General features: G+C 43.1%; 2 protein-coding genes across 2 annotated transcripts; one reads left to right on the plus strand and one right to left on the minus strand.

Annotated features, from left to right (window-relative positions):
• The first annotated feature begins 263 nt into the window (after window positions 1-263).
• LOC125516958 lies at window positions 264-1,484 on the plus strand. Its single transcript, XM_048682211.1, has 3 exons — window positions 264-495; window positions 578-1,028; window positions 1,127-1,484. The coding sequence occupies exons 1-3, from the start codon at window positions 264-266 to the stop codon at window positions 1,482-1,484; spliced, it is 1,041 nt and encodes a 346-aa protein (XP_048538168.1).
• Window positions 1,485-4,119: 2,635 nt separating this feature from the next.
• Window positions 4,120-6,788, minus strand: LOC125512805. The gene is made up of 6 exons (XM_048677890.1): window positions 6,642-6,788; window positions 6,479-6,565; window positions 5,996-6,178; window positions 4,951-5,163; window positions 4,695-4,841; window positions 4,120-4,586 (listed from the first exon to the last, which is right to left on the minus strand). Exons 1-6 carry the CDS (start codon window positions 6,783-6,785, stop codon window positions 4,215-4,217), a joined length of 1,146 nt encoding a protein of 381 aa, XP_048533847.1. The 5' UTR covers window positions 6,786-6,788; the 3' UTR covers window positions 4,120-4,214.
• Between the last annotated feature and the right edge of the window lie 3,613 nt (window positions 6,789-10,401).

The raw sequence follows: 10,401 nt of genomic DNA on the forward strand, positions 1-10,401 counted from the left end.
ACCCCCGGCGCGGCGCGGCGCGGCGGAGGAGGAGCGCGCGTGGATATCCCTCTTGTTCTCATGCTCGTATAAGTGGGGAAAGAACCTCCCTTATAAGGAGGTCCAACTCCCACTAAACTAGCAATGTGAGACTAAACTTTAATAGTATCCCTTCCCTTGCACAAATGGGCTAAGTGGGCCTCTAAGATTTATTAGGAATTTCTAAAATAGTTATTGGACTGCCAAAATTAGATTAAATTCCAGCAATAACAAACAACAAGAGCATGGTTACATACACACGAATCCATCCAAGTGCTAGCAAGAAAATTAAGCAAACTGGACTTGTTCATATACGCGGAGTGCTAGAGGTAACGAGAGAAATAGTTTACTGCTCCAGCGGCGCCGGAGCGGCCGCCAAGGAGGACGCCGTACAGGAGGAGGTGGCCGCGCCTAAGGTAGTCGTGGCGAGCAAGCAAGAAGCAGATGTTCGCGAGTCGCCTCGGAGTTCCAGGGTACGTGAGTGATTACCGGGAACTCACTGAGTTTGTGACCAGCGTTGATGGTGACGGCCAACGGCGTGGCGTGGTTCATTTTCTAGCAGGGTTGAAGGCGGCGCCGGAGGTGTCGGCGGCGAGCCTCGGGCTGGGCGCGGGCCTGGTGCTGCTGCTGTCCAGGGGCGCGGCGGAGCTGAGCAGGATGGCGGAGCTGCGCGCCCAGATGGAGCGGCTGGTGATGGACGTCAGGGCGGAGGCGCGTGGCAGCACCCGCTCCGACTTGTCTGACGGCGGCCATGTCGACGACGGGGCCAGCGTCGTCAAGGAGCGCATCATCTTTAAGGACGCCGGCGGCGAGGACGCCCCGTTGTCCCGTGGTTCGCGCGATGCCGCCTCGGCGTGCGGCGATGCCGGCGTTGGAGATGCTGTCGCCGCGATGGATCAGATGGAAGCGGAGCTCGAGGCGGAACTGACGCGCCTGCAGCTCGACTCCGACGACGGCGACGGGGAGGAGGAATGCGTGAGACCGCGGCGAGATCACCAGCTCGAGGTACCGTGCACTCAAGCCGCCACTGCCGCCGGCGTGCTCGCTCTGTGCCAATTTGACGCTGTGCTGAACTGAATTCCTATTGATTTTGCAGTCAGCGGTGAAGAGCGACGTCTCCTCTCTCCTCAGAGAGCGGCTCCCCTGCTTGCGTCGACATCGACGGTGTACTCGACGCCGCCGCAATAGAATGCAAGGAACACCAAGACAGCAAGGAGGAGGGGGAGGAAGACACCGACGAGGAGGACGAAGAGAGCAAGCCGTGCCACGGCGGCGTGCCGGCGCGGGTGCTGGAGCGGAGGCTGCACGAGCTCCTGCAGTCGCGGCACGAGGAGCGGATCGCGGAGCTGGAGACGGAGCTGCAGCGCGCGCAGAGGAAGCTGCGGGACAAGGAGCGCGAGGTGTCGCGGTGGCGCGACACAGCCAAGCTCGTCTCCAGCCGCAAGGACGAGTCGCTGCTCAGGTAGAACCAAACCACCCAGGATAGATATACGCGCGCCCCGGCGCAAAGTCTCTTTTACCGGTCAAGGGAGCTACCGATGAAGCATCTATCATTCACATATGCATCATGATTCGTGCAGGGGTCCACCAATTAATTATCAGTGTTTTCATACCAAGCCTATACGAGACCATATACGTCTCCTGCCCCCACAATGCATGCATGACAGAAAAAGTTGTCAAAGTCTCTTCTCTTACGCACTAAATGTACCCTTTTATTTCATCTCTGCTCTTTTAAATCATTGATATATTTTAAACCATAAACTCCTTTATGAAACTTTTTATATATTTGAATTCCTAGCCTTAAGCCCTCTATAATAAGACCAATTTTGATACATTTCAGAAATGTTTAAATTTAAATGTTTCAATTCATTTGAAATTGATTTTCAATATTAGTGAAATTAAGTTTTTGGAATGAGTGAAACTTGTGTTTTTTAAAAGGAGTGAAGAGTTTTAGTATTAAAATCAGTTTGTTTCAAAAGATTGAAAATTTGAAAATGTTTTTGAAAAGGTGAAATATGTTATGAAATTATTGAACTGTATAAACTCATTTTTTAAAATTAAAATAGCGGAGTCTTATCCAAAATAAGTGAAAAGGTTTTCAAAAAAGTGAAATACGTCTGAATATTTTTTGAAATGTTTTTAGAAAAAACTGAAACTGGATTCTTGAATTGAGTGAAATTTTTTGTGAATCTATTTTTTGAAATAGTTGAAGTAAATACGATGTTTGGAGCTGTTTAGAACAAGAGTAATGAGTGAAATGCGTTTTCATTTTTTTTGTGAAATTATGTTTTGGAATGAGTGAAACATGTGTTTTTGAAATGGGGTGAAGGGTTTGTAGTGAAATCAGTTTGGGTCAAAATAGTGTTTCTACAAAAAGTATTTTGAAAAAGTGGAATATGTTATGAAATTATTGAAATATATTAGCTCATTCTTTTTGAAACAGTGGAGACTTATCCGAAGTAAATGAAATAGTATTTTGAAAAAGTGCAGCAAGTCTGAAATAATTGAAATGGTTGTAAGAAAAAAAATGAAACCGGATTCTTGAACCGAGTGAGATAATTTGTGAATTTGTTATCTTAAACGGTTGCTTGAAATTATTCAAAATATTTTTAAAAATAAAAGAAATCAGAATTTCAACTGACTGAAATAGTTGAAGTGAAATAAATCGATTGAAACATTGAAATTCAAACGTGTTTGAAATATATTCAAAATTGGTCTTGTTTTAAAGGTCTGAACGCCACAAGTTCATATATAAAAAGTGTTTCAATAATAAAATTATGGTTTAAAAGATACGGACGAGTTAAATTAGCAAAGCTGAAATAAAAGTATGGATTTATTGTGTAAGGGAAAAGAGATGAGAGCTGTCACATTCTTGACATATATGTATGTGGATGACATCACGTGGTGGGCCAGGGTGGTGAAATACAAACATTTAGTAAATATGAGCAAACAGTATTATACTGCATGTGGTATAAACTACAGTGTGTGGTGGTGCAAGGTGATTGGCTGGAGCTATGCCGGTAGCTCCCGCCACCGGTAAAAAAACTTAGTCGCGCGCCCCGGTCTCTCGGTGCTCTCGTGTCACCATAGCTTCATATGAGTAAGGGCATCTCCAATGCTCAGCGCTTAGATGGGCGCTAGCAGGAATTAAATAAAATATTTTTTTCTGTAGTGCCCGCATTTTTTTGAATGTTGGTAGAAGATCTACCAAATTCGTTGATTAGCAAGGGAAGAATACAAGCAAAAACCTAGCAACAGAGAAGGCCTGGCACTAGAAAGGAAGAAGAGAAAACAATCAGCCCGGATCAAATGGGATTTTGGCGCCTGCCATATTCCACAAATTAGTCCCCTCTCTAACTATTGGGTGGTCATCATATCTTGCTATTGAAAAACACGTCTATTACGCTCCTTCCATATCTCCCAGGCGACGAGATGGATCATCGATATAGTGCCTTTTTTTCTTTTCCGTTGGTGCATTGTGCCAGCTAATGGACATCCATTCTTTGAGGTTGCCAATCGCCGGCCAGTTTGCCGGGTGTAGATGTTGCATGCCCGCCTGAGTAGCAATCTAATCCCAAATGTAGCTCCCGCAATCTGATCCCAAATCGCCGGCCAGTTAGAAAAGAACAGAGAGATTGACTGATCCTACAACGAAAAAGCCGGAGCGCCCGAGGACTTTCCTGGCATCGACGCTAGCTAATTTCCTTAACTTGGCCGGGAATCACACCTAACGGCCAGGAATTTGATCCTAGCGCTCGGCCTAAGCACTGGCGTTGTACATGCCCTAATGAGTTGATGGAATTTGTTATTTGTTACTATGTACTAGTAGTATGATTTATTGAGAGAAGGAATGGTTGAAGGACGAAGAAAGTCAGAGGAAGAAGAAAGAAGGATCACCGTTCGATTTTAATCTAATGACTAAACCACCACCGTTTGATTTGCGCATGGCTTTTGTGTGAACTCAACATCGTGTCATGTTTTTCTTCTTCTTTCAACTTGTATCGCCTATCGTGGCGTGACATTTACACTCCCTCGCGGCAAAAGAAACAAGAAACAAAAATCATCAGGGCATATCATGAACGCAAGTTGATGATACACGGACATACATTACATAATGCTGCAAAACCACTTTGCATATATGGTGTCTCTTTTATTAACTTTGTCGAGACCATACATATATTACTACTATCATCAGATCAGGCCCTCATGGAGCCTGGTCCACCATAGAAGATACGCATACCGATATACTTCCTAACTTCAAATCCACCGGCGGTGTATTTGGAATGATCGCTCGACCCATGCTCCACTCGGGATTTATCCGGGGTTACAAACCTGCCCTTATCATCAGCAATCTCGATGCCTTCTATGAACGCCGCTTTTCCGAATCCTTCCGAAGCAAAATGCCCGCTGCCCATCTGCGGAGAGTTTGATGCGGCAGTCGGCCCCTCAACCTGCCCGCCCCAGAACGCGAAATCACCCTTGTATCTAATGAATTCGAATAGTCCGCCCGGCCAATATCCAATTGGCATTTTATTCACACCCACCCACCAATGGCCTGATGTCGGCTCCTAAAATAATTCAATATTAATTAGTTAGTTATATGCCTATAATTAAACTAATTAGTTAATTTGTACAAGGTGCTTGAGAAATCACAAATTTTAAGAATAACATAATACCTTGAGTATTTGAATGTCTACTACTTTCTGTAATCCACCGTAGACAGAGGATGGTTGTATTCTTGTTCCAGGACCAATATTGTGGTGGACTTGCACATATCCAGGACACCTGAAGTCAACGCATGACTTCTTTGAATAACCATCGTACTGTGAAGTTTGTTCCGAGGCCAAAAACAAAAGCAAAATCTCAACATACATTATTAATTTCTTATCATACAAATATATAGCCAATAATAGCATGTATCCAATTACGTACCCAAGCAACATGAAATCTAGCAAAAACATCACCACTCAATGTTGGAGATACCCGAAGACCAGCGCCCATCCGATCTGTGTGTTGTCCCCCTCCATTTTCAATATTTATCCAAAGTGAGCTAGAATCCTGGCTACCTTTATTAACCTTTGGCTCCCAAACATTTATTAGAGCACGCGCCCCAAATAAATCACCAATGTATCTAAGTCCCGCCCTCTGCAAGAAATAAAAGTAACATCGGCAAATGTGAAGAATGAATACTATGTATAGATAAACTTGATAGGATATCACATGTAATTAACATTATAAAAAATGTAAGGCTCCAATCCCATCAGAATTTTTAATTGGACCACTAATTAAGCTAAGAAGTTCTAAGTTACGTGACACACATAAATCATATTACATTATTCATATTCAAATGCATTTTAAATGTTATCACTTTCATTTCATATTGCCACGTTGTCAATACAACTTCAATCTTAAGATGCGTGGTCATTCACATTTTGGGAAGGAAAGAGTAACAATCAAAGAAAACAACTTAATGCTAAAAACTAAGAATTTGGGATTAGTATATATGGAACTCTCCAAGAGAGTGTTACTAAAACTTGGTAATGAAATTGGAATTCCTTCATGTACAACTAAAATCATGCTCATACATAACTTATTTAGTTGAGGTAACAATCTGAAGGCACAAAAATCATTCCTAACTACTCAAATGTTGTAGAGTACGAGGTCCTTCATTCACTATAAAATTGCCAAAAAAAACTCATTGTCCATAATAACTTGATGAATCTAAACCGTTCATTATTGTGACCCTCGATGGAAAATTAACTGTTACCATCCAAATATGATTTTTTTTCTCAGAGTACTTTCTTGGAATTTAATCAGATTATTTATAGAGTCTATGGTACATCTTTAATCCAACATTGTACATTTGATATGCATCATAAATGCAACAATTATACGCCAATTGGCATAATCAATCCTATCAAAAAATCCCATCAAACTATGATAACAAATTCATTTTATAACTTATACAAAAACTCACCTCCCATTGCATATCGTTTTTCAGCCCATCAATATTGTGTGTTGCTATGGTGCTACTTCCATTACTACGCAGTATTGGAATTGTTCCTATTGGGCACTTGATGATAGATGGTTGCACTTGTGAAAAAGAATCCGAAGGAAATGTTTGGGTATCCATCCAAACAGGGAAAGAATTTGGTTTCATCTGTTTGAAATTAAAATCAACCACCATGTTACAAAATATTATAAATGCATCAGAAGATAAGCACAAAACATGTTGTAGTTTTATTCATCATTGACATAGCTTATACTACGTGAAAAGGTTGTTACTTTAATTCACTTTCAATAGTCCAAATTTTGTAATGTGAAAAAGCATATCCAGAAAGATTGTTGAAACAAGAAGGGAGTAGAACACACGAAAGCAACATTTGTGGACTTAATTATGAACTGATAATATACTGAGCAATTCATGGATGTATGTCATATTTTTATGAAATTAATTTACCTGGATTTTATGGTCTTTTAGCAATGGGTGGTTAAAAGCCGGTTGCTTATACACATCGATGCAGTCATAGACGTCCCCGTCTTCCATCTATTTTGAGGTTTCCTTTGCTTGTTAGTCACCAAAATATGTGCTCAATATACATGATAAGGTTAATTAGTCATACCTGAATGGTTTTATTAACTCCTTGATAAGTGAGAATCTGGGTACTGTCTTCCTCTTGCCTTCTATATCTCACATCTTTTCCTCTGGTCGCTAGAACAAGAAATGACATGAGAAGAGTCACACTAATGGCTTGTGTTCCTTTCATTGTTAAAACCTGGAATTGTTGGTTTTCCAATTCCTGTACCACCATATTTATATGCATCTGAGCGTACCGCACATTTAATGTTGCAAATAATTATAAGATCTATCATAAGGAATTAGTTCATTGTACGCGTACAAAAGATATATCACCTCTAGAAATTTATAGCATTAATTGCACTATGATAATTTGTGTTGGAAAATATGCCATTAATTTCCCTAAGATATGATCATCGATCCTTCTCTTTTGTACAAAATATACAGTGTTAATGCCATATAAATGATGTGATGTGTTTGATGCATAGGAAAATCTTCACAAGTTCCAAGTTTGGTACTAAAAGTGTTAACATGATTAATTTATTGCCACCAAAAGATATGCTAAATATAAATGAGAAAGTTAATTTTTCATACTACCTGAAAGTGTGAGGTTTGATGGCGAACTCACATTTTCTTTCAATCACTTGACCTTGAAATATTTTATACCATCGGCTTTATTCCCCAATCAACACCATCAGTTCAAAAAAAATTTAGAAGTATAAAACAAACCAATCTAGTTATGAGGTGAGTTTAATTTGGTTGTGAGAGACTAGGAACAACACTTGTATATGGCATATGAATAATCAAATTGTATGTACACATGAAAATAAAATTCACATTGTTTTATTATGTTACTCAGTGATTATTATAAGTGATGTATTTAAATTCCAAATAAAACACACACATGTTGTCAACTTATCACTAAACAAAAGTTGTGATACCAATGTTCAATTCATACTCTAGAAGTTTCTATTGTTAGAATATAAGTTGGGTTTAAATATAGAGATAAGGAGTAGAGATGGAATAGGTTCAAACCATGTATTACTTGTCTTGTACTCCAAGCCTCTACCCCCTCATGTATTCTATATATACCCCATATTAGGTCAGATCAATACAACACAATATTCAATCATCCTACAATTTCTACATGCTATTAGAGCGGTTTGTCCAACGATGCCGATCCTAGGACTCTTCACCACTTCCGCGGCACGCCGCTTCCGGGGAGATTAATCTCCTCTCCCCGGGGCGCGGCACCCAATCGATCAAAGATAGATCGGTTTATTAGATAGATTAGATCCAACTAGAATTTCATAGGTTTCCAATTTCCAGTTTTCCAAAATCCATCCACTAGATCGATCCAGTTAGCCACTAAATAAATCCTGCTACCCTCAAATTCCAGCAAAAATTGGTGCTTCTACCGGCGGTCAATCCTACAACACCTATCGACGTACGGCGGCGATCACTTGCGGCATCGAGCTACACGTCTCGTGGCTTTGGGCGGCTCCCTCGACTCCAGGCACACGACAACTTCGATCCGGAAGGCCGGCCGGCCGCGGCATCCTCGCATCGTGAGCTAGCTTGGTAATTTGATCGGTGATGGATCAAGCCTCAGGCTAGCTAGCTTTGCACAGGCTGCGAGATAAAGGGCAACGGCGACCGCCTCCTCGCGTCCATCAGCGGACGCCACACAGGAGGGCCGGCCACAAGCACGCGCGGCAGGAATCGCGCAAGCGCGATCCAGAAGAGCGGCCACCGGCTCCTCCAACAGCCACCAGCAGCCTCCATCTTCAAAGGTCCATCCAGCTATGCGAGGAGATGCATGCAGCAATACATGGACTCCGACCCTTGCCTCCTCCTGTCGCGTATGTGCACATCTACTTCGACCGGCGAGACGGGAGCGGCACCCCGACGGGTTCACCGCCCGCAGTCCTGCACAGGCCACGCGATTGAGCGACGCACCAGCCGCCGACCCGCGCCTACACCCAGCGATCTATCTCGAGTGATCTACACCGACCCGCGCCGCGGCACCAAGTTGACTGCACCGACATCAACGACTACGCCGACGCCTCTGCATCGACCATGTGCCACTCCGTTGAGCCGTACGACGCCCGGCTATGAGCCAACATGCTTCTTCGGCACGACAGGGCGTCGACACTTCGTCGCCATGGAGGGACGCTTTCAAGTGACGCATCATCGTCGACACGCCACTGCGACGCTATCGTCGACACTTCATCACCAAAGTCTTCATCAACGTGGTCTTCACCAACATCTTCATCAACACACCGTTGCTGTCGCCTCGTCCACAAGATGACACCTAGCGTCCTCTGACAGACTTTTCTGCAAGACATGACCTCGACGACGACAATGACCGCGTCAAGACGATGGCATCGACCGCGTCATCCACGACGGCACGACTGCATCGACACGCGTCATTACAGTGACGACCCTACACGGTCACATGATTCAGGCAAAACCGATGTGTGCTCGATGGGCTTCCTCCGGTCTTGGCAAAATCGGTGGACTCATCGCCGACAACACCCTCTGACATCAGCAAGGTGCATCGTCCACGTATGCAGCTCCGTCATAGTGCATTTTTTTTGCGACTCCGGCTTTGTGCGGCTTCATCATTCACGACGACCACACCATCGACCACGACTACCTCGACCACGGCTACATCACCATGATCGGCTACCTCGACATTAATGGCTACGTCTACAGCAACTCATCGGCAACAACTTCAGTCAACAGCGTCCGCCTCGTCACTTGCGTCCACGACACTCCCGCTGTGACTGCGAGAGGGAATAGAGGAGAAGGCAGGAAGGCACCAGAAGGGGACGCAGTCACCGCCCTAAGTGCCGACCAGTTGATGATAGCGCAGCGGAGAAGACGGGAAGCCATAAGACTTGAAATTCAGTCGTAATCGTCCGCTTCACTCCCGTTACGACCGAGAGGGATGTTAGAATATAAGTTGGGTTTAAATATAGAGATAAGGAATAGAGATGGAATAGGTTTAAACCATGTATTACTTGTCTTGTATTCCAAGCCTCTACCCCCTCATGTATTCTATATATACCCCATATTAGGTCAGATCAATACAACACAATATTCAATCATCCTACAATTTCTACATCTATGAGTATATTTACCTATACACTAGAAACCACTGTTAAAATATTAGATAGACCCTACACATTGGAGATTTTTACCATGGTAGTTAATGATATTTAAATATATGGGGACACATGTATACACACAAATATATGAGGATCATGAAAAGAATGCTTTGAGTGATATGGTTATATTGTTGAGTTTGTTCATGATGTCACTGAAAAATATTACGAGGGAGGGAGGCATGGTTATAGATATCTTAACAATGTTTGTCATATGGCGGCCATGGCTGGCATTAAGGGTACACTGTACTTTTAGCTCGCAGCTCCATTACAACACTGAAATAACACCTCATCGGCTCAGCAGGTCAATTAAGATTCTAAAATAAGATTGCCTAGTTGGTCTGCATAGGAGAGAGGATGATCTCGTAGCACAACAGCGAACTCCACAAATGTAAGGACGAGAAGCATGTCGGAGAATAAGATTCGCTTGCATGCAAACGAGACGAGTCGAAACCAGTTTGGGTCAGTATCTCAACATGGAAATATAGTGTGTCCCGTATCTATTAGAGGTGTTGTCAATCGCACACAGCATAAAGAAAGCAAAAATAGCAGAGCACTTCAAACAGAAACTGGAGTTACATTCTGTTTCTTGTCCATCACAGCTTTCCAAGGAGTCTATGAATTAACTGTGCAACA

The sequence above is a fragment of the Triticum urartu genome, chromosome 6 (assembly GCF_003073215.2).
Source record: "Triticum urartu cultivar G1812 chromosome 6, Tu2.1, whole genome shotgun sequence".
Taxonomy (NCBI): Eukaryota; Viridiplantae; Streptophyta; class Magnoliopsida; order Poales; family Poaceae; genus Triticum; species Triticum urartu.

Bases quoted from the DNA above. Each gene is read 5' to 3' on its own strand.
- LOC125512805 (XM_048677890.1), bottom strand. From the start codon at position 6,785: ATGAAAGGAACACAAGCCATTAGTGTGACTCTTCTCATGTCATTTCTT. The intron at 5,164-5,995 runs GTGAGTTTTTGT...TATTTCTTGCAG, and splicing joins AAAACGATATGCAATGGGAG to AGGGCGGGACTTAGATACAT. The intron at 4,842-4,950 runs GTACGTAATTGG...CAAACTTCACAG, and splicing joins CTAGATTTCATGTTGCTTGG to TACGATGGTTATTCAAAGAA.
- LOC125516958 (XM_048682211.1), top strand. From the start codon at position 264: ATGGTTACATACACACGAATCCATCCAAGTGCTAGCAAGAAAATTAAG. The intron at 496-577 runs GTGAGTGATTAC...TTCATTTTCTAG, and splicing joins GCCTCGGAGTTCCAGGGTAC to CAGGGTTGAAGGCGGCGCCG. The intron at 1,029-1,126 runs GTGCACTCAAGC...TCAGCGGTGAAG, and splicing joins GATCACCAGCTCGAGGTACC to AGCGACGTCTCCTCTCTCCT.